At 40.4% G+C, this 23,722-nt stretch overlaps 1 protein-coding gene and 1 long non-coding RNA gene across 7 annotated transcripts in view; one reads left to right on the plus strand and one right to left on the minus strand.

The window, feature by feature from the left end:
• Nucleotides 1–7,960, plus strand: part of LOC140463697 (uncharacterized) — a 37,842-nt gene extending 29,882 nt beyond the window's left edge. Inside the window, exons 4-5 of the long non-coding RNA XR_011954746.1 lie at nt 6,375–6,576; nt 6,848–7,960. This is a non-coding gene — a long non-coding RNA (uncharacterized lncRNA). The remainder of the gene's footprint in view (nt 1–6,374; nt 6,577–6,847) is intronic.
• The window catches only part of fam135a (family with sequence similarity 135 member A), a 306,374-nt gene that overhangs the window by 113,173 nt on the left and 169,479 nt on the right, over nt 1–23,722 (minus strand). For 5 of the 6 annotated variants that reach the window (XM_072557991.1, XM_072557972.1, XM_072557946.1 and 2 more), the window contains 4 exons: nt 20,237–20,390; nt 3,645–3,722; nt 3,334–3,383; nt 1,498–1,656 (listed from right to left, as the gene is read on the minus strand). In XM_072557991.1, the coding sequence (XP_072414092.1) occupies nt 1,498–1,656; nt 3,334–3,383; nt 3,645–3,722; nt 20,237–20,390 (441 nt within the window). The remainder of the gene's footprint in view (nt 1–1,497; nt 1,657–3,333; nt 3,384–3,644; nt 3,723–20,236; nt 20,391–23,722) is intronic. The other variant, XM_072557981.1, reaches the window with a different exon arrangement.

Genomic DNA, 23,722 nt, shown 5'->3' on the forward strand with positions numbered 1-23,722 from the left:
CTGCCTTAACCTGTACTGCCTACCCCGATCCTCCTTTTCCATCTTTTCTGAATATCTTGTAACCCGAAACATTTAACACCCACGCCTGTATTTCTTTCAGCCACATTAATGTTTTCTCAGGAGCTGTCCAATGGATTTTAGGATAGGGCGAGTTTAAATTTGCATGGCACTACATCCAAATGACAACTTACACCCATAATTTACCAACCTTATTGGCTAGCAACAAACACATTATGCAGTATACCTTGATTTAGACTCCATTTCTTTCTTCCTTTCTCTAACTCCATCTCTGAACTTACTAATCTCTATTTCAATGCTCTCTGTCTCTCCCAGTTTTGTGTATCTGAGAATTAGTCTCTAATATATTCTCCTACTTCAGACTGAATTTAAAATTCAGTGAAGTGAGTGAATTTAAAATCTTCTCAACAGCACTAGCAAAAGCTCTACGAGGAAAATCAGTCCTAATTCTACTCAAGTGCAGCCAGTTTGGTTTGCAAAGGTGCCAGTAACACAGAACCAGTCCTAGTGTTCCAGGAATCTCAAGCATTTCCTGCTGCATCATCTTTCCAGCCAGACATTCAACTGTCTTAACCTCCTATTTTTGTATCACTTGTACATGGCAGTGGGAGTTCAACCAGTGGTTACTACTTTTGAGGTGCTGATTTTTTTATCAAACTCTGTAAATTCCAATTGCAAGGCCATACCAACCTTCCTTCTTATATTGTTAATATCAACGTGGCCACGATTAATGTCCATTTTCCATCTGAAAATATCCTGTAGCCGCTCAGTATCATCTTTGACATCACAGCAAGGAAGCAACATATATCCTGGAGTCATGTCTACTGGCACTGAAACACCCAGAACTAATGAATCCCCTATCATACTTCTCTCCCACTCATCATCATTCCGTCCGATACAGTTGGGCCACCCATAGTACTTTCTGTACTCTCCAAGGGACCATCACAGTCATCAGTATCCAGAACAAAAAATGATTTGTGAGCAGGATCAGAGGGAATCCTACACTACACTGCCAAGGTTTCTTTGCCTGACAGTCAACTATCCCCTTATGTGTCTGCATGCCCCTGCTATAAAGTTTTGATCTCTACAAGGGAGTCACAGGATACAACGGTAGATGAAGACAGGCAGGGAGGAAAGTGCAGGTTAAGTCAAAGTTGGATCAGCTAAGATCTTAATGAATGGTAAGCAGGTTTTACAGGCCAAATGGACTATTCTTGCTTCTAATTTTCATATTCTTAAATGCAAGAGTTGGTGACTTAAGTAGAGATTATATCAGTATTTGGGAATAAGTTAAGTGATAGCTGATGGAAGAGGAAGAAGGAGTGCAAGAACAGGGCAGATATGATTAAAATGTGTATTCAACATGGATAACATTGATTGCTCAAACCAAGCTATGTTATAGCACTGCAAACATATAGATTTCTAGTTAAGGTTATTTGTCTAACTTGCAAGTAAATGAATGAATGATGGAATACTCACACGAAGTACATGATGTTCCTTTGCTAATAAAGCTGAGACTTCTCCCTGTAGTGACACAATCTCTATAAACTGTGCCCATAGAGCCATTAGCAATGAACAAAGCTGCGCAAGGTCCATGTTTACCAATTCTGGAAGATCATCAGGATTTTCCACTTTCAGCTACAATTCAGGACATAAACTGTAAGCCATCTTTATATTTACAAAACAGTAATGTTAAACTTTTCAGGATAATGGGCTTGAAACATTTACATGGCACTTTGGATAAGTGAACCCAATCTAAAGAAATAATAGCACCTTGCCTTTTTTGTTCTCATTGCATTTTTGAGAATTGAAGGAAAGAATAACCTGAATCTTAAGACATTCATGAGGCATCAGTTTCCGTCCTAACATTTCAACCCCTCTTACCCAAAAAGGTGAGAGCTATTGGAATTTATTGCTAAATACATATACACAAAATGAAAGGAGGAAGATGGGGAAAACAAATAATTTGACCACACCTCAAAATCTCACAAGTCAACTGGCCATGAAACGTAAAGATGAGAATGCACAGGTTACAAAGCATCTTAAATGATCAGACTCTTAAACACATCTAGGGACATGCACGGATATGAGGATAGGTTAAAAATTAGATTCCTCAAATATGAAAACATGCTCACTTAGATTTAAAGCTCTCAAATTAAAATAAATAACTGCTTGTTGACATCAAGATGAAGTCAAATCAATAAAACAAAACACAAGTTTTCTCAAATGTTCTGTTTTATACATTTACATGTTTTTCTCAACTGGATTTCTTATTATAATGACATTGTGCATTTTGCAACTGGGAGTATGTCATTGTCTGTTTACATATAAAAAGCACAAATATATTGAGGAAAATACAGAGAATCAAAGTACTGATGGCTCTCTTATTCTGTTTGCTAAAAAAAAACTAGATACAGAATTCAAATCTTCTACCTGCCAACATCAAAACAACATACCCTTCCCACTGCTAATAATTAGCAAGTCAGACACAAGGCTTACTGCAAGAGTGCAGGTCCATAACCTTTCTGAACATTCAAAAACTCTGATTGCTGGGACTAAACTCTTGAAATTTGGCAAACAACTTGGTAGACTTGCAGTATAAATTAAGGCAGGTTTGACAACAGGGCAAAGAGGGGCAGCACGGTGGCTCAATGGTTAGCACTGCTGCCTCACAGTGATTCGGGTTCAATTCCAACCTGGGGTGGCTGTCTGTGTGGATTTTGCACATTCTCCCCTTGTCTGCACAGACTTCCTCCAGGTATTCCGGTTTCCTCCCACAGTGTAAAGATGTGCAGGTTAGGTGAATTTGTCATGCTAAATTGCTCATACTGTTCAGGGGTGTGTAAGCTAGATGCATTAGTCAGGGATAAATGTGGGACAATAGGGGTATGGGCCTAGGTGGGTTACTCTTCACCGAGTCAGTGTGGGCTTGTTAGGCTGAAGGGCCTGTTTCCACACTGTAGGGATTCTTAAAAAAAAGCATGAGATATATCTGGAAAAGCTCTGAACAGTTCTGAAGAAGGGTCAGTTGACCCAAACATTAACTCTGATTTTTCTCCATAGATGCTGTTATACCTGCTGAGCTTTCCCAGCAATTTCTGTTTTTGTTTCTGGTTTCCAGTATCTGCAGTTCTTTCAATTTTTATTTCACATGAGATATCTCTAGCTCAGAATGCACTAGAATTTGTGTATTACACTGCTGGAATAAATGCAAATATTAATAGACGATAAAGATAATGCCGTTAACAGGAGCACTAATTTAGGAAGTAGCTATGATCACTGCAGGGTCAAAACTATTTATATTAATTTACATACCTTTATCTGTTCACAAAGTTCTTCAAGTCTGGCATCAACATCAATCTCCTCTGAAAAATGGAGTTTTATATTAAAATGCAATTAACTTTAGAAAAGCAAGTAACAGAAAAAAATTGCTTGAAATGGTTTATGGTGCGTTGAATTTTGTAGAACAAGATTTGTAAAAATCTTTTAGGATTCACACAAATTACTTTCAATGTGCTCACACTATCAGCATTGAATTCTACTGTTTCAAATTACATTAAATATTCTGAACAAAATCATCTACAGGAAACAATATAGTTTTACTGTTAGAAGTGACATAGACATACCTATTAAAGTGTCCCTCTGCGTTCTTGGATATTTTCTTCTGAGAAGTCGCTCATAAAGGACCTGCATGTTGGTCACGGCTAGTCATAGGATTGTACACATGTGCTCGTTATTGTGTCCTCTTTTAAGGTCTCCACCCTATCAACCTGTCTTAAGGTTAACTGCTGAATTGCAATCTCAGAACACCTCAAGCAAAGCTTTCAGGCTTTATTATAAGTGAAATTTTTAATGTCATGGCAAAGCACAAAGATCCAACAGAAGAGCAAAGATGGAGCTTATTAGTACAATGGCTATGTTAGAGACACTTAATGTAGCATACACTAGAAGATTTTCTTTCTAATGCATTTTACTGAAGCCACACAAGAACATATTATATAAAGAGAGCAACTTATATGGGTTCTATACAGGTTAGCTGCATAAATCATGCATAAAATTTCAGAGATTAGAGTGTAATGTAACTGGTTAAAGGTAGATATCTTTCTAACTCCAATGGGGGGGGGGGGGGGGGGGGGCTACCAAACAAATGACAATACTAGCCATAAAGACTTAAATGAATTAATTGCTACAAAGCCACAAACTATGCTGCATTTAAACAAGCTTCAAAATTTAATGTTTCCACTAGTTTTGCATCTCAATTTGTTTATGGACCAAAAGATTTAGTTTTATGTTTTATTTGAAAATCTTATTCCATTATTGAGCCAATAACAAAGGCATTCCAACTGACTTGGTCATCTTCAATGGCCACCAACAGTGGGAAAAAAAAATTAGGAAATGTGCAAGAAGAAAATTTTCCAACAGGGTGTCTCTCTCAAGAAAAAAAAAAGAATTTGGAGAAATTATTAAAAGTGTACTTTTATTAACCAAACATTCCCATCCAAAATAACCTGAATGCACTATTGCACAAGTCACGTTTTAAAATTTGGAGACGGCAGAAACATCTGTGAAGATCCAATTTATTTATGACATTCAGAGAACTCTTTAAATTCTGTGTTTTCAATAATGTATGTGTCTGATTCAAATTTCTACAAACATATGCTCATAATCCAAAATGTAAACAGAAATGCTGTAAATATTGAATAGGCCAGACAGCAACTTTGAAGCAAAGTAATCAATGTTTCAGGTCTTTCATCAGAACTGGAAATGTCACAGACATTGGATATTGGGTTTTAAGTATGGTGGGTGCCATGATGACGCAGCGGTTAGCATTACTGCCTCAGTGTTAGGGACCCGGATGACTACCTGTGAAGAATTTGCATGTTCTCTTTGTGCCTGTGTGGGTTTCCTCTGGTTGCTCCAGTTTCCTCCCATAGTCCAAAGATGTGCAGGTTAGATGGATTGGGCACACTAAATTGCCCATAATGTCCAGGAATGTGTAGGTTAGGTGGATTAGCCATGGTTAATGTGGGTTACTGAGATAGGGTAGGGGGCTGGATTTGGATGGGATGGTCTTTGGAATGTCGGTGTAGACTCGCTGGGGCGAATAACCTCCTTCCACATTGTAGGGATTCGATAAAGTGAGCACAGAGGCAGGAAAAGGGAAACACAGACAAAAGACCAAAAAGGTGTAGAGTTGACAAACATAATCCTAGATTTTACAAATAGCTGTGAATAAGTGGCACATGCTCTTCATTATTTTTATAGATTCCCAAAAAATGTGTGAAAGCTTTTGAGCAACTTGTGTTGGACACCCAGTGTCAGTTTTGCTACTGGGGCTTTGAGACCTGTGCTACAGAGTAAGCAACAGTGTATCTCCTCAACCAGACTGAGGATCCTTAACCAACCACACAGAGTCTAAATGAATCAGGAAATTTCTGCAGTTCAGAAAGAAATTTCTGCAGTTCAGCTCATTGAATCTGCACCAATTGCTCAAAGAGCATCCTACCTAGAACCATATCATCACTCCATCCTGGTAATCCTGTATGTAACCCACCTAACCTGCACATCTCTGGACACAGTGGGGAAGTTTTTAGCAAGGCAATCCACTAAACCTGCACATTTTTGACTGCGGGAGGAAACCAGAGCACCAGGAGTAAACTCATGCAGACAGTAGGAGAACATGCAAACTCCACAGTCAGCAGAGGCTGAAATCAAACCCAGGTCCCTAAGCGACATGAGGCAGCAGTGCTAACCAGAACAACAACCATGAAGAAGTTTAAGTTAGAATATAAAATTCAATGTAATTTTATTCACAGAAAAGCAAAGAAAGGAAAAGAGATAAAGACAATATATGTATGGTTTGTGTGACAGGGAAAAAAGTTGTTAAGTAACTTCTCACTTGCTTACATATATTTCAATGTAGTCTATAAATGAAGCATTGATACAAGCCAGGTTGTGCAGGACACAGGAAACTTTGACTGAAACTTTGAGCTCTGCATCTTACTGTGCATGCTGACTGCTGAAGTTGCTTCTTGATTTATATCAGTGAGTGAGTGCTGATGGGCATACATTTATTGGTACCAAAAAATGAGGATGCTGCCAGGTCTGCTGAATACTTCCAGCTTTAAGTTTTTATCCTCCAAATAAATTAGATTGCCATGTAAACAGAATAGTGACATTCAGAAATGAAATGCATTTGTACCCATTGTAAATTGTACCCATTTGTCGAAAATTCTTCATTATGATGTCAAAGGAGTTAACTTATTTAGAATAAATGGGGTAAAACTCTTTGAGAACAGAGGATACATTTGATAAAGCCAGTCAATGTTAACTTCCAGTCAAATTTGTATTCATAGGGATTTCTCAACAGTTAAAGATTTCAGATCTACAGACAATTGCTCAGATTCCGTTGCTCCAACAAGTAATCAGAGTCCTACTCCTGTGTGAATGGACCTACAGTTTCTCAACATTTGTTTCAACAATAACCTGACTTGGAGTTGCAATACCACTGCCTCATTATGATCTTGAATCTCTCTGAAGGACGTTTAAAAGAATATGGTGAGTTAAGGCTCAAATTGAACCTTCCCATTTGTTTTATTTTACAGCAAATCAAGGAATAATCAGTCCTACTATTTCATCATTAAGTTGTACTCATATGATGATAAGTAAAGAATGTCACATTTACATCAAAAGTAAACATATGCACATTCAGCAAAATCTCTTAACTGCTCCTCCTCATGTGTTTCTAGCAGCAAACCTGTTTAAACTTTTCAAAGCACTATTGAGAAGTCTGATAACCTTTGTATTCAATATGCCTTTGTTTCTGCAGGTCATTCCGCTACAAAGCGACAGTTGTGTTCCTCTGCAACCTCATGCTATAGAAAATTGCGCTATGGGAAACCACTACAGAAAATCATGCTGTAGAAGATTGCTAATACAAAATCGCTATGCCTGTTCAGTAGAAGGTTTGCATTATCCAAACAACATCCACAGTTCATCAATCACTTTATAGCCAATTCACTCTGACGAAATGCGTGTTACTGCAGAATGACCTGTACTTCACTTTTTATCATCTTCTTCAGAGGCACAAGTATCAAAAATCTATGCTGAAAAAGTCATATTTTGTCGAAACGTTTTGTCTTACACTGATCAAGACAGGCAAACAACATATATATTGTATATCAGAAGAATGCTATTTGATTGGCCGGTAGACTCAAACTCAGGGTTATGTCACTAGAAAGGTTCAAAACTGCTAAGGAAAAAGATCAACCATTTGTACTCAAAGTTGACAAAACACTGGGATTGGATAAAGATTTAGAAGGAAATGACAGTAGAAGTTGCGGGACACTGGCCATAATCTTTCAGTGTTCCTCATACTCAGGGCACATGACAGAAGACTAGTGAACTGCAAGCTTTATGGTCTTGTTCAAAAAAAGATTATAAGGATAATCTCAGCATTTACAGTGATGGGAAAGTGTCTACAAACAATTATTCTGCACAGAATTAGTAGTCACATGGGAAAAAAGGCAGGTTGATTGGGAAGATTCAACATGGTTTTCTAAAGGGGAAATTATGTTTAACTAACTTAAGAGGTGACAGAAACCCTCACTGAAAGTAATGCTGTTGATACAGTATATGGATTTCCAGATAGCATTGACACAGTACCCTACAACACTCGTGAGGCAAGTTATAGGGTCATGTAATAAAAGAGACAGTAGCAATGCATTTACAAACTTAGCTGAGTGATAGGAAATTGAGAACAATTGTCAATGGACATTTTTCAGCATGCAGGAGGATCTGTAGTGGAATTCCCAGGGTTGGTATTGGGATCCTTGCTTTTCTTAATCGATAATCCAGTAATGATCAGAATCATATGATGCAGGGGAAATTTCAAAGTTTACAAATTACAAAACTTGGAAGAATTGTAAATAAGTTAGGGGCGGCACGGTGGCTCAGTGGTTAGCACTGCTGCCTCACAGCACCAGGGTCACAGGTTCGATTCCAGTCTCGGGTGACTGTCTGTGCGGAGTTTGCACATTCTCCCCTGCATAGGTGTCTTCCGGGTGCTCCGGTTTCCTCCCACAGTCCAAAAATGTGCAGGTCAGGTGTATTGCCCATGGATTACTTACAGTGTGGAAACAAGCCCTTTGGCCCAACAAGTTCACACCAACCCACCGAAGTGCAACCCACCCAGACCCATTCCCCTACATTTACCCCTTCACCTAACATTATGGGCAATTTAACATGGCCAGTTCACCTTACCTGCACATTTTTGGACTGTGGGAGGAAACCGGAGCACCCGGAGGAAACCCACGCAGACACGGGGAGAATGTGCAAACTCCACACAGTCAGTCACTTGAGGCGGGAATTGAACCCGGGTCTCTGGCACTGTGAGGCAGCAGTGCTAACCACTGTGCCACCGTGCCGCCCATAGTGGTAGGTGCATTAGTCAGAGGGAAATGGGTCTGAGTGAGTTACTCTTCGGAGGGTCAGTGTGGAGTGGTTGGGCCGAAGGGCCTGTTTCCACACTGTAGGAGACCTAATCTAATCTATATGGAGGAAGTGGCAGAAGAGATGTTTAATTCAGATAAATGCGAGGTGCTGTATTTTGGGAAAGCAAATCTTAGCAGGACTTATACACTTAATGCTAAGGTCCTCAGGAGTGTTGCTGAACAAAGAGGCCTTGAAGTGCAGGTTCATAGCTCCTTGAAAGTGGAGCCGCAGGTAGATAGGATAGTGAAGGCGGTATTTGGTATGCTTTGTTTTATTGGTCAGAGGAGAAAGTGAGGACTGCAGATGCTGGAGATCAGAGCCGAAAATGTGTTGCTGGAAAAGCGCAGCAGGTCAGGCAGCATCCAAGGAACAGGAGAATCGACGTTTCGGGCATCAGCCTGAAGAAGGGCTGATGCCCAAAACGTCGATTCTCCTGCTCCTTGGATGCTGCCTGACCTGCTGCACTTTTCCAGCAACACATTTTCAGCTTTATTGGTCAGAGTATTGAGTATAGGAGTTGGGAGGTCATGTTGCGGCTGTACAGGACATTGGTTAGGCCACTGTTGGAATATTGCATGCAATTCTGGTCTCTTTCCTATCGGAAAGATGTTGTGAAACTTGAAAGGGTTCAGAAAAGATTTAGAAGGATGTTGCCAGGGTTGGAGGATTTGAGCTACAGGGAGAGGCTGAACAGGCTGGGGCTGTTTTCCCTGGAGCATCGGAGGCTGAGGGGTGACCTTATAGAGGTTTACAAAATTATGAGGGGCATGGATAGGGTAAATAGGCAATGCCTTTACCCTGGGGTCGGTGAGTCCAGAACTAGAGGGCATAGATTTAGGGTGAGAGGGGAAAGATATAAAAGAGACCTAATGGGCAACTTTTTCACACAGAGGGATGGAATGGGCTGCCAGAGGAAGTGGTGGAGGCTGGTACAATTACAACATTTAAGAGACATTTGGATGGGTATATGAATAGGAAGGGTTTGGAGGGATATGGGCCGGGTGCTGGCAGCTGGGATTAGATTGCGTTGGGATATCTGGTCGGCATTGACGAGTTGGACCGAAGGGTCTGTTTCCATGCTGTAAATCTCTATGACACTGACAAATCGGAGGAGTGGGCCAATAAATGGCTGATACAATTCAATGAGGTGATGCACTTTGATAGGAAGAACATTGAAAGTCAAAATACAATAGGGGATACAATTCCAACTGGGATGCAGGAGGAGTGTTACCTTGGTGCATATGTGCAGGCATTGAAGGTAGCAGGACAAGTGGAGAGAGCTATTAGTAAAGCATACTGAAACAGAAATTGCTGGAGAAATTCAGCAGATCTGGCAACATCTGTGGAGAAGTGTTCTCTCTAATTGCTGCCAGACCTGCTGAGTTTTGCAGAAATTTCTGATTTTGTTTGTTTCAGATTTCCAGCATCTGCAGTTCTTAGTTTTATTCAATTAATAAAGCACATTGTCCTCATATTTATTAATAGGGGTGTAAAGTACAAGAGCAAGGAGATAATGTTGAACTTGTAAAAGATCCTTTCTGGACAACAGGTAGAGTATTATGTATAGTTATAAGCTAAATCAGAATGCATTGTAAAGATTGCAGAAGCAATTTACAAGAATTATTCCATGAATGAGAAACTTCTGTTTTGAGGATAAACTGAAGAAGTTGTAACTGCTCTTCTCAGAGGGCAGAAGGCTGAGAGGAGATTTGATAGAGATTTTCAAAATCTTGAGTCAGCTGGTTGGCGTAGATAGGGAGCTGTTTCCGTGTATAAAAAGGAACAAGATGAAAGGTCATAGATTTTAAGTGATATGCAAAAAGAAGCAAGTATGATACGACAAAAAAAACCTCGCACACAGTGAATAGTTAAGGTATGGATTTGCACTGCCTGGAAATGTGGTAGAGGCAGGTTCATTTGAGGCATTCAAGAGGATGATTTTTTGGATAGAAATAGTATGCAAGATTAGATTACTTACAGTGCCCAACAAGTCCACACCTCCCCGCCGAAGCGCAACCCACCCATACCCCTACATTTACCCCTTACCAAATACTACGGGCAATTTAGCATGGCCAATTCACCTGACCTGCACATCTTTGGACTGTGGGAGGAAACCGGAGTACCCGGAGGAAACCCACGCAGACACGGGGAGGACGTGCAAACTCCACACAGTTAGTCGCCTGAGGCGGGAATTGAACCCGGGTCTCTGGCGCTGTGAGGCAGCAGTGCTAACCATTGTGCCACCGTGCCGCCCACAAAGAGTAAAGGGAAAAACAGAAGATTGCCACGAGATAATAATGCTCGTTAGACCAGTCAGTGCAGGTACAATGGCCCAGAGTGTCTCCTCCTGCACCATAACAATTCTATGATTCTATGCTCTCCTTGTTTTGTTTTCCTCAATTTTCTGAGTGCTTGTAGATGGGAGTAGAGAAGCAATTCCTCCTGGGGGATAGCAACCTGAGGGGGAACCCAGAGTGGAAGGAAATAAAGTTGGAGAATCAAGCTTTGAGTATGCTTTGAAAGCTAATTATGTCAAAAAGAGCAAGCAGGAGAATCAAGCTTTGAGTATGCTTTGAAAGCTAATTATGTCAAAAAGACTATGTTGAGAGCATTCTGCCTGAATGCATGCAGTATTCACAACAAGGTAGATGATCTAAAGGCACAAATAGAGATACATGGTTATGATCTAATTGCCATTATAAATACATGGCTGCATGGCGAGCAGGTATGGGAACTAAATAGTGAAGAATATTCTATGTTTAAGAAGGGCATACAAGGAGGAAAACAAGTTGGATTTGTGCTTACAATAAGTTATGGGATCAGTATGAGTAAGGAAGAATCTCACATCAGAAGAACAATGTGTGGAATCTGTCCACATGGAGCTCGGAAACAATAATTTTGCCAATGACTGCTGCCCATTGCTATATAGTATAGGCAACATAGTTGCCATGGGTGACTTCAATCTGCATACCATCTGGGTAAACTAATGGAGCACTAAAGCTGTGGAGGATGAGTGTCTAAAGTGTGTTAAGGATGGATTTTTACACCAGTATATTGAGAAGCCATTTACAGGATGTGCTATTTTAGAACTAGAGTTATGGAAGAAAAATAGTTAATTAATAATCTCGTAAAAAAAACTTTAGGGATGAATGGCATAATATGGTGGGGGTAATTGAGGTACATAAGAGGTTTTTAATTGAGACATAAGGTGCTAAATTCAATTGACAATGTAGACATAGACAACAGATGTTTCCTCTTTTGGGGCAACCTAGAACAAAAGGTTATAGTTTGTGGACAAGGGTTAGCAGGTTTAAAACAGAGATGAAAATAAACTATTTTTCTCAAAGGGCTATCAATCTTGTAGGATTGGCCTGTACCTCCTTATACCAAAAAGGCCTATGCCCACTTACACAAAATGGTCAACAAGGATCAAATAAAATGAGGCTGCCTGTCCCACCTTTAAGACATGGTATGGCTGACAAGAGATAAACAGGACAAACAGCCTATTCTATCCTTTAAACGAAACACAATGGTACCTTGGAACAGAACTACTGCAAAGCCAATGAAGGGGCCTTGTGCAACAACCATCCTAGACAGTTTTGACAAGAGGATGTTCCCAGACTCATTCATGAAAGGAAGATTGTCTCAATACATAAATAACACTGGTGAGAGTCCCAGCCTATAAACCAGCCAGATCAACTCCCTAAACAGATGCAAGGACAACAGCTAAAGTTATTTTGTAGTAATTAGTGTTTAAAATAAATCAGAATATTGGGAAATAGGTTCTAGTTAAAGATTCTTCAGAGAATTATGGGGGTAGCTTTCAACACAAAGGCAGAAACATATAGCCAAAGCATAATACATCATTCAGGAAAAAGCAATTAAACTTAGATGTGAAAGTTAATTAGCTTTAGGAAACACCTTCTCTTACACCCTGAACAAAACAGATTGTTCACAGCCAATTAATTACAAAGTGCTAACAGTAGAAGTATAACTTCACACTTTATAACTAACTTCTTAACAGAAATCAATATTACAAATCTCACAGCAAGTAGTTAAAACTAACTTTTTTTTGTATTTTTAAATATATAATTAGGACAGTGGGAATAATTGAATTTGATAGAGGCAGCACATGGAATACAATGAATAACGGAATTCAAGCTGTCCTTAGAGATAAGCACTTCTGAGACAGACCTGAAGGGGTATAGCCAGTAACTTGGAAGGCGAATGAATAGGTCGCATCGGAAAATCCCAAGACCGAGAGATTATAGTGCCTGTTAAATATCGTGAGTATGGGAACCTAGAGCTGTCCATAAGAATGCCTACAGTTAATTAGATGTCTCATAGGGGAGATCAGCTATGATCATATTGAATGGCAGAGCAGGCTCAAGGATTGAATAGCTTACTCTTGCTCAGAGTTTTATTGATAGTTTCACATTATATTTGAAAATGAGGTATTCAATCTGTGTGTTCAATCAAGTGTTAAATTTGAGTAAGAGAAATTATGAAGGCATGTGGCACAAATTTGCTGAGTTTGATTGGGAAAATATTTTAAAATACATGAATGTAATAGGCAGTGGAGAGTCTTTAAAGAAGTATTATATGATTTCCAACAATAATACATTCCTCCAAGGTGCAAAACATCAAGATAGATCAGAACTGTGGTGTACAAAGGGAGTGCAGAGGCTATGAAGTTGTCAGAAATAATAGTTCTGTGGATTAAAAGGTTAATAGAATGCAAAGGAGGACCAAGAAATCAATAAAGAACTATGGTATAGAATATGAATGCAATCCAGCAAGAAAACATGAGTGGGTAAGGAGGCCAGAATTTCACTTAATACGCCCATGTGCTGTCCCACCAGCCCAATATAACTGCAGTAACATCTTCCTACAGCTGAGCACTATTCCTTTCATTCAACCCATTCGCCCCTTATAAGGGACCTTACCAAAAGCCTTCTTGCAATCCAAATACATGACATTCATTATTTCTTCTTGTCTATTTGAATAGTTATAAACCTTTGTAGATTAGTTAAGCATGATTTCCCTTTCATAAACTCATGCTGACTTTGTCTCATCCCATTAACACTCTCCAGTTGCTCTGTATTTGCAAGCCTTCTGAAGAGTGATGACTTCACTGAAATTTAAAATAAATAAGGGATAGATGGTGTCAATGCAGTAAGATTCTTTCCCTGCTTGCCAAGTTTAGGACCAGAGGGGCATAATTTAAAAATAAGGGTGAAACCACTTGAGTCTGAAATGAGGAGAAATTATTTTACTCAACAGCTTATACGCCTTTGGAATTCTCTACAGAAAACTGTGGAGACTCATTCCTTGAATATCTTTAAGGGAGACACTGACCGATTTCTGATTACTAATGATGTACAGGGTTATGGCAAAAACCAAAAGAACTGCAGATGTTGCAAATCAGAAACAAAAACTGACGTTGTTGGAAAAGCTCAGCAGGTCAGGCAGCATCAGTGCAGAGAAGACAGAGTTAACACTTCGGGTCCGTTGACCTTCAGTTCTGAGGATGCTGCCAGACTTGCTGAACTTTTCCAGCAACTTCTGTTTTTGTTTCTGATTTACATCTGTGGTTCTTGCAATATCTCACTATCTTTTACTAATGTACAGTCATGCCTTTTAAAGCACCACTTAAATTCACACCGCCATGCTCCTTCTGTCCATGACAATACACTTCATTAGACATGGAGACCAACACTGCACAGTTCTTTATGCACAGTCTCCAAAGTCCTACACATTTACTGCAAGAATTTCTTATTTTAAGACTCCAATCCCTTGGCAAAAGAGCCAAAGTCGCTTCCTTAATATATTAATTCATGACATGTGAGCACCATTGTCTTGACCAGTATTTATTGCCAAACTCGAGAAGGTGTGGTGAGTTGTCCTCTTTAATTGCTATAGTCTATTTGCTATAGGTAAACCAACAATGTTGTATGAGAAGCAAGTTCCAGGATTTTGACCCAACAACACTGAAGAAACACCAATATATTTCCAAGTTAGGATGGTGACTGGCTTGGAGGGGAACTTGCAGGTGGTGGCATTCCTATGTATCTGCTGCCTTTTAAAATACTAGAACATAGAACAATACAGCACAGAACAGGCCCTTCGGCCCACGATGTTGTGCCGAACTTCTATCCTAGATTAAGCACCCAATTACTATTACATTTGAGATTCGGCTCATTAACTTAGATACAGTTTCTCAGACTCTCTTCACAGAACCACATGCTAAATCCCACTCATATTGTAGTTTCTTACCATGGACAATGGAAATTCGATGTTGCCTGGAAGAACATATACATAAGAACGTAAGAAGCAGGAGCAAGAACAGGCCATCTGGTCTTTCCAGCCTGCTCGACCATTCAATAAGATCATGGCTGATCTTTTTGTGGACTCAGATCCACTTGCCTGCCCTCTCACCATAACCCTAATTCCTTTATTGTTTTTAAAAAAATCTGTTAGCTTTAAAAACATGCACTGAAGAAGGGAATTCCATAGATTCACAACCCTCTGGGTGAAGAAGTTTTTTCTCAATTCAGTTCTAAAATTGCTCCCCCTAATTCTGAGGCTATGCCCTTTTGTCCTAGTTTCACCTGCCAGTGGAAGCATCCTCTCTACGTTTGTCTTATTTATTCCCTTCATAATTTTATACGTTTCTGTAAGATTCCCCCTCATGCTTCTAAAATGTTTTCAACTGAAATCATACTACTATGATTATATACATTTGATAAACTTCGGAGATGCTTAAATTAATGGATACTATTAATGAACCTAAGGGTCATGTTTTTGACTAATTTTCCAATGAAACAAATTACAACCATCCAGCTTGTCTAAACAGCAGGTTCTCTCAGCTGGAAGACTCTCACTCAGTTTAAAAGGCTGGAGGCTCATGGCCAATTCCAAATTGAAAGAATGTTGGAAATGCCATAATTTGTCAAAGACATTAAACATAGACTCTGTCTGAACTTTCACATCCTATGATTACTTGAATGAGAGGTCTAATGTGTTTTAGCCAAAACAGCTCCAAAAACACTCTTAATTAGCCACTTAACTATTTTGCTGTGTGTATAACCAACTTAATTAGTTGCCATATTTGCCGATATTGCATCAACAATATTGTGCAATAATAACTGGCAGTGGAACAATTGGGAATCTCTTGACATCTTGAAATGTTATTTTTTCTTTCCTTCCATTCCAAAGCAGATTACAGATTATAGTGTGCTTGAGGTGTTTCTGAGAGATGAAAGTACTGTACAACTAAGTAATTATTTCAATCAAAAAAGCAACAGACTACAATTTATAATGTGAAAAGTAATCAAGACCATATAATAACTTCTCACTATTCTTCAATCAAGGTATCTAGAACCCAGGAATGCATAACATTATCTGCATGCATCTGAAAGAATAGCAGGAAGCAGCACATATGACTAACTCTGGAAATAGGAGTCATCTCACTCACAAGCACAGCTTAAAAAAAAATTTGCAAGAAAGCATACTTTGTATTCAAACAAACTGTGAGCAGGTGCTTGCCATAATGGCAATTGTAAACAGTATTACTTTATGCCATGTGCAGCATGGGGCTCAGTGGTTAGAACTGCAGCCTCAGTGCCAGGGACCCAGCATCAATTCCAGCCTCGGGTGACTTGTATGTGTGGAGTAATCGAAACAAGGTTAATTGCAATACAGCAAAATCAAAATTGTGCCACAGAAGGAAATAATGAAGACATTTAAAAATAACTTTTCACACTTTTGTAAATAGGATACAGAATGAGCTGCCTAGAAGTTTGGTGGAGACAGGTTCAATTATGGTATTCAAGAGGGCATTGGATTTTTTTTTTGTATAGGAGGAGTATGCAATAATATGAGGAAAATGGGGGAAATTGGTATTAGGTAATCATGTTCTTTCCGTGATATGGTGCTGACATGAACTAAATAGCCTCCAATGGCACTGTAACATTTCTGAGATTCTGTGATTGAATAATTTGATTGAGTTATTTGATGGAGTAAAGGGGGACAGTCATGAAGGCAATGAAAACTTTCATTTTCATTCTTTGATAAGACAATATAATTGGTAAGGCCAACATTATTTATCCATCCCCAACTGAACTGTCTTACCAGTGTATTTCAGACAGTAGTTAAGATTACCAGATTGGACTCTCATGTGGGCCAAGCCAAGTCAGATCAGAAAATTTCCTTCCTTTAAGGACATGAGTGAACCAAATAAGCTTTTGACAGCAATCAACAATAGCTTCCCAGTCATCATTTTTGAGACTAGTTTTCAATTCCAGATTTATTTTTATTAACTGATTTGAAATTCTACCAGATACCTTTGTTGGATTTGGAGCCAAGTTCCCAGAACATTAGCCTGGACCTATGGATTACTAGGTCAATGACATCACACCAAATATCTAAAATTATATATTTTATGCAATGATACCACCCAGAGGGGTGATATTGGAATAAGGAACCTGCTGCCTGACCAGATGGTGGAAAATAAACAGGAAGCTGGAAGAACACAGCAAGCCAGGCAGAATAAGTGGAGAAGTCAACATTTTGAGTATAACCCTTCTTCAGGACTGGGGGTGGTGGGCAGCAGATCTGCAGCTCCTGTGCCATTTATCCTATGTAATCAACAGAAGCACCTTGAAACTCCATAACAGGTTCATCTCTACCTGGCTTGCTGTGACAGCCTCCTGAACTGTCTATTTTGGATGCCAGCATCTACAGTTTTTTTTGTCTCTGACAGGATGGTGGAGGCAGGTATTCCCACAATATTTAACAATCATCTGGATGTGCACTTAAACTGCCAGGGCATAGTAGGCTATGTACCTAGTGCAGGCAAACGGGATTTGTATAGGTGGGGATCGTTGATCGGCATAGTCACGGTGGGACCAAGGGCCAGTTTCTGAGCTGTATGAATCTCTGACTCGAGATACTTGGGTCTGATAATTTATACAATCCATTGTTAGCACAATTACAATGTAGCAGATAGGAAAACTATCACTTGCAAGTTCTCCTGCAAGCCACATACAATCCAGACTTTGAATGATATTACCATTCTTACAATGTCAAAATCCTGTGCCGTTTATCCTTTGTAATCAACAGGAGCATCTTGAAACTCCATAACAGGTTCATCTCTACCTGTTTCAGCTTCTTTGCTACTGAAACATCACATATGCCTTTGTTACCTCTCTACTTCACTGTTCCAATGTTCTTCTAGCTTCCTAGCCTCCAAAAGCTTGAACACATGAAAACTTTGCTGCCTGTTCAGCCAGCATATTCATCCCTCCACTCCTGGTCTGACAATGTTTCATTCTTAAAATCTTCACACTTGTTTTCAAATCTTTCCATGGTCTCACCTCTCCCCACATCTGTAACATTCTCCTGCCATGCAACCTTCAGAGAACTCTGCTTTCCTCTAATTCTGTGTTCTTTGGGAACCCCATTTGCCATCACCCCAGCATTGGTAACAGTGCTTGCATTTCAGACTCTGGAATTCCTTCCCCAAGCCTCTCCAACTCTTCCTTAAGGATTTCTTTAAAAACTACTTTTAACCAAAATTTTGATAATTTGTTGCAACATCTCCTTGTATCACTCAGTGTTGAGCCACATTAAAGCAATATCATAAATGCAAATTAGTATTATTGGACAATTATAAAGAAAGAGTTCAAGAGGATTAACTGGACATTTTGTTTAGAGTCAGCAAAGGGACAATGGCCTCCGTTCCACAATTCTCTGAAAATTTGATTTTTGAATAATTAAATAGAATTGCATTTGTAATGCTCGGAATCATTAAGCTAACAAAACAACTTCATCTCTTCAAAGAACTGAAGTAAAATATTCAAATTCAGAATAAGAAGGGGACTAGGGGAGTACCCTAGTAACTATAGGCCGGTGAATCTCACTTCTGTTGTGGGCAAAGTCTTAGAGAGAATTGTAAGGGATAGGATTTATGAACATCTGGATAGGAATAATATGATCAGGGATAGTCAGCATGGTTTTGTGAAGGGCAGCTCGTGCCTCACAAACCTTATTGAATTCTTCAAGAAGGTGACTAAAGAGGTGGACGAGGGGAAAGCAGTAGATGTGGTGTATATGGATTTTAGTAAGGCGTTTGATAAGGTTCCCCATGGTAGGCTACTGCAAAAAATACGGAGGTATGGCATTGAGGTTGAATTGGAGGTTTGGATTAGGAATTGGCTGGCTGGAAGCAGACAGAGGGTAGTAGTTGATGGTAAAGGTTCATCTTGGAGTGCAGTTACTAGCGGTGTTCCGCAAGGATCTGTTTTGGGACCATTGCTGTTTGTCATTTTTATAAATGACCTGGAGGAGGGGCTAGAAGGTTGGGTGAGCAAGTTTGCGGATGATACGAAAGTCGGTGGAGTTGTTGACAGTGAGAAAGGACGTGTCAGGTTACAGCGGGATATAGATAAGCTGCAGAGCTGGGCAGAAAGGTGGCAAATGGAGCTAAGTGTGAGGTGATTCACTTTGGTAAGAGTAACAAAAAGGTGGGGTACTGGGCTAATGGTCGGATACTTGGTAGTGTGGATGAGCAGAGGGATCTTGGTGTCCATGTACATAGATCTTTGAAAGTTGCCACCCAGGTAAATAGTGTGGTGAAGAAGGCATATGGCGTACTGGCTTTTATTGGTAGAGGAATTGAGTTCCGGAGTCCTGAGGTCATGTTACAGTTGTATAAGACTCTGATGCGGCCGCATCTGGAGTATTGTGTGCAGTTTTGGTCACCATACTATAGGAAGGATGTGGAGGCACTGGAACGGGTGCAGAGGAGGTTTACCAGGATGTTGCCTGGTATGGTAGGAAGATCGTATGAGGAAAGACTGAGGCACTAGGGGCTGTTTTCATTGGAGAAAACAAGGTTTAGAGGTGACTTGATAGAGGTGTCCAAGATGATTAAGGGTTTAGATAGGGTTGACCATGAGAACCTTTTTCCATGTATGGAGTCAGCTATTACGAGGGGGCATAGCTTTAAATTAAGGGGTGGTAGGTATAGGACAGATGTTAGGTGCAGATTCTTTACTCAGCGAGTCGTGAGTTCATGGAATGCCCTGCCAGTAGCAGTGGTGGACTCTCCCTCTTTATGGGCATTTAAACGGGCATTGGATAGGCATATGGAGGATAGTGGGCTAGTGTAGGTTAGGTGGGCTTGGATCGGCGCAACATTGAGGGCCAAAGGGCCTGTACTGCGCTGTATTCTTCTATATCTATAATACTTGGACACAAAACACAACAAATAATCAAATATCTAAGTATTCTTTATTTTAAAAATGACTGCTCAATCTATTGTAGTTTGACAGCTTTTTATTTGAAAAAATGATGCTACCGGTCAAAATGTTTTTCACTAGGTCAAAATCTGCAAGACCTTCAGACAAAGCAGGGCAAAAAACACAAATTTATACCTGAATAAGGGAACACATAAGTCAATCCACCAATGTGGGGTGCGGTGGAGGGGGTGAAGAAGGGGTCGAACAACTATAATGTAATAATACATTTACAGATGCAGTTTTCAGTTCAAGTGTGGATGAGTACTTATGAAGGGGGAAAAAAACTGCAAAATGTTATGGAGGCCAATTTTTTTGTTTACGTAATGAGACATGATGTGAAAATGAATAAGTGATAATTTGTTTGGTAGCATTCATAGGTCAGGAAACATAATTCTCATTTATGTGAATCAACAATTACTTACCCAACTCCATCCTGCGAGATGTCGGTAGTTCTTTTGTAACCATGGTAAAGTAGTTGAAAAGGCCCTTGTAAGCCCTAAGCAAGCTTGAACAGATATTATAATGGAAATTGTATGCATGTTGCATGCAGCTTTCTGGCACCACATAATTGCTGCCCTGAAAATAAAACAAGTTTGGTGGCAATCAGTTGAGTTCACAAATTGTGCAACAGGAAAATGAAAAAAACTAAGACCCACAGCAAAGCCGTTAACTTTAAGTAAAATGTGTAGCTGTGGTCAGAGACAGGGGTGGCATGGTGGCTGAGTGGTTAGCACTGCTGCCTCACAGCACAAGAGACCTGGATTCGGTTCCTGTCTCAGGTGACTGTGTGGAGTTTGCATATTCTCCCAGTGTCTGCATAGGGTTCCTCTGGGTGCTCTGGTTTCCTCCCATACTCACAAAAGATGTGCAGGTCAGGTAAACTGGCCATGCTCACTTGCAGGTGCATTAGTCAGAGGGAAATGGGTCTGGGTGGGATACTCTTAGGAGGGTCGGTGTGGACTGGTTGGGCCAAATGGCCTGTTTCCACACTTTAGGTAAGCTAATCTGAACAGGTGAGTGGCCAAGATGGCTCCCATCCTAAATTCCATAAAAAACTAATAAACTGAAATTCAACAATGAAAATCTTCTATTTGTACAACTTCTCACTTTGGTGTTAGTGACAAAGGGTTTTTACAAAGACGTTAAGGACAAAAGAGTAACAAGGGAGAAAATAGGGCCCCTCAAAGATCAGCTAGGTAAAAACAATGACTGCAGATGCTGGAAACCAGATTCTAGATTAGTGGTGCTGGAAAAGCACAGCAGTTCAGGCAGCATCTGAGGAGCAATAAAATCGACGTTTCGGGCAAAAGTCCTTCATCAGGTATTCCTGATGAAGGGCTTTTGCCCGAAATGTCGATTTTACTGCTCCTCAGATGCTACCTGAACTGCTGTGCTTTTGCAGCACCACTAATCCAGAATCCCCTCAAAGATCAGCAAGGTGGCCTTTGAGTGGAACCACAGAAAATGGGGGAGATACTAAACGAGTATTTTGCATCAGTATTTACTGTGGAAAAGGATATGGAAGATATAGACTGTAGGGAAATAGAGGGTGACAGCTTGCAAAATGTCCAAATTACAGAGGAGGAAGTGCAGGATGTCTTGAAACGCATAAAGGTGGATAAATCCACAGGACCTGATCAGGTGTACCCGACAACTCTGTGGGAAGCTGGAGAAATGATTGCTGGGCCTCTTGCTGAGATATTTGTATCATCGATAGTCACAGGTGAGGTGCCGGAAGACTGGAGGTTGGCTAACGTGATGCCACTGTTTAAGAAGGGTGGTAAGGAAAAGCCAGGGAATTATAGACCAGTGAGCCTGACGTCGGTGGTGGGCAAGTTGTTGGAGGGAATCCTGAGGGACAGGATGTACATGTATTTGGAAAGGCAAGGACTGATTTGGGATGGTCAACATGGCTGTGTGTGTGGGAAATCATGTCTCACAAATTGATTGAGTTTTTTGAGGAAGTAACAAAGAGGATTGATGAGGGCAGAGCGGTAGATGTGATCTATATTGACTTCAGTAAGGTGTTTGACAAGGTTCCTCATGGGAATCTGATTAGTAAGGTTAGATCTCATGGAATACAGGGAGAACTAGCCATTTGGATACAGAACTGGCTCAAAGGTAGAAGGCAGAGGGTGGTGGTGGAGGGTTGTTTTTCGGACTGGAGGCCTGTGACCAGTGGAGTGCCACAAAGATTGGTGCTGGGTCCTCTACTTTTTGTCATTTACATAAATGATTTGGATGCGAGCATAACAGGTACAGTTAATAAGTTTGCAGATGACACTACAATTGGAGGTGTAGTGGACAGAGAAGAGGGTTACCTCAGGTTACAACAGGATCTGGACCAGATGGGCCAATGGGCAGAAAAGTGGCCGATGGAGTTTAATTCAGATAAATGTGAGGTGCTGCATTTTGGGAAAGCAAATCTTAGCAGGACTTATACACTTAACGGTAAGGTCCTAGGGAGTGTTGCTGAACAAAGAGACCTTGGAGTGCAGGTTCATAGCTCCTTGAAAGTGGAGTCACAGGTAGATAGGATAGTGAAGATGGCGTTTGATATGTTTTCCTTTATTGGTGAGAGTACTGAGTACAGGGGTTGGGAGGTCATGTTGCGGCTGTGCAGGACATTGGTTAGGCCACTGTTGGAATATTGCATGCAATTCTGGTCTCCTTCCTATCGGAAAAATGTTGTGAAACTTGAAAGGGTTCAGAAAAGATTTACAAGGATGTTGCCAGGGTTGGAGGATTTGAGCTATAGGGAGAGGCTGAACAAGCTGGGGTTGTTTTCCCTGGAGCGTCGGAGACTGAGGGGTGACCTTATAGAGTCACAAAAGTATGAGGGGCATGGATAGAGTAAATAGACAAAGTCTTTTCCCTGGGGTCGGGGAGTCCAGAACTAGAGGGCATAGGTTTAGGGTGAGAGAAGAAAGATATAAGAGACCTAATGGGCAACGTTTTCACTCAGAGGCTGGTATGTGCATGGAATGAGCTGCCAGAGGAAGTGGTGGAGGCTGGTACAATTGTAACATTTAAGAGGCATTTGGATGGGTATATGAATAGGAAGGGTTTGGAGGGATATGTGCCGGGTGCTGGTAGGTGGGACTAGATTGAGTTGGGATATCTGGTCGGCATGGATGGGTTGGACCAAAGGGTCTGTTTCCATGCTGTACATCTCTATGACTCTATAACACCTACAAATATATTTCCTTTATTCTTTTCCTTTTCAACAAAAATAATGGTCTGCACTGTTGATCTTTTCCAAGAGTGATATTTCAAATGGCGGATTTCACTTGCTCAGTTGCACTCTTCCTCACAGTTAGTCTGGCCCCATTACATTTATTTTGATGATGTTTTAAAGTGAAAAATCTGTAATGTGTCTAAGCAGAAGATGCCCCTCTATCAAATTAGGCAAGATCCATGACTCCCATGTGGTAAGCTTATGCCCTTACCTTGTTTGCCAAAGGTGTAAACTAGCTTCTTATTCTCCAAATTTAATATAGTATTGTCAACCTTCTCTATTTAATTCCACCCTCTTACCCTCTCCTCCCTGCTTTTGAAGAACTATTCCCTATAAATACTGGTTTATTCCTGGATATTCAACCACGACTTGCCACTTTTCTGTGAAAACTCAGGAAATGTAAAATTTGTCCATTCACCAACTCTCACATGATGCTCAAGGTCTCAATCTAGGGCAGCAATTTATACTTATTCGCTCCAAGTATACTCCATCCATGGCTCATCATGCAGTCTTCTCTATAGTTACTTGAACTGTTGAACACTTCTATACAATCCAAGAGTAGACCCTGTCAATTACTGCTTCAATTCCCCATTCTGCTCCGTGTGGCCTTCTGCACTTTTGAATGAACTTCAATACAACTTTGAGGAATTTGTGGGTAAGTGTCTAGGCA

Source organism: Chiloscyllium punctatum, chromosome 3 (genome assembly GCF_047496795.1).
Source record: "Chiloscyllium punctatum isolate Juve2018m chromosome 3, sChiPun1.3, whole genome shotgun sequence".
Taxonomy (NCBI): Eukaryota; Metazoa; Chordata; class Chondrichthyes; order Orectolobiformes; family Hemiscylliidae; genus Chiloscyllium; species Chiloscyllium punctatum.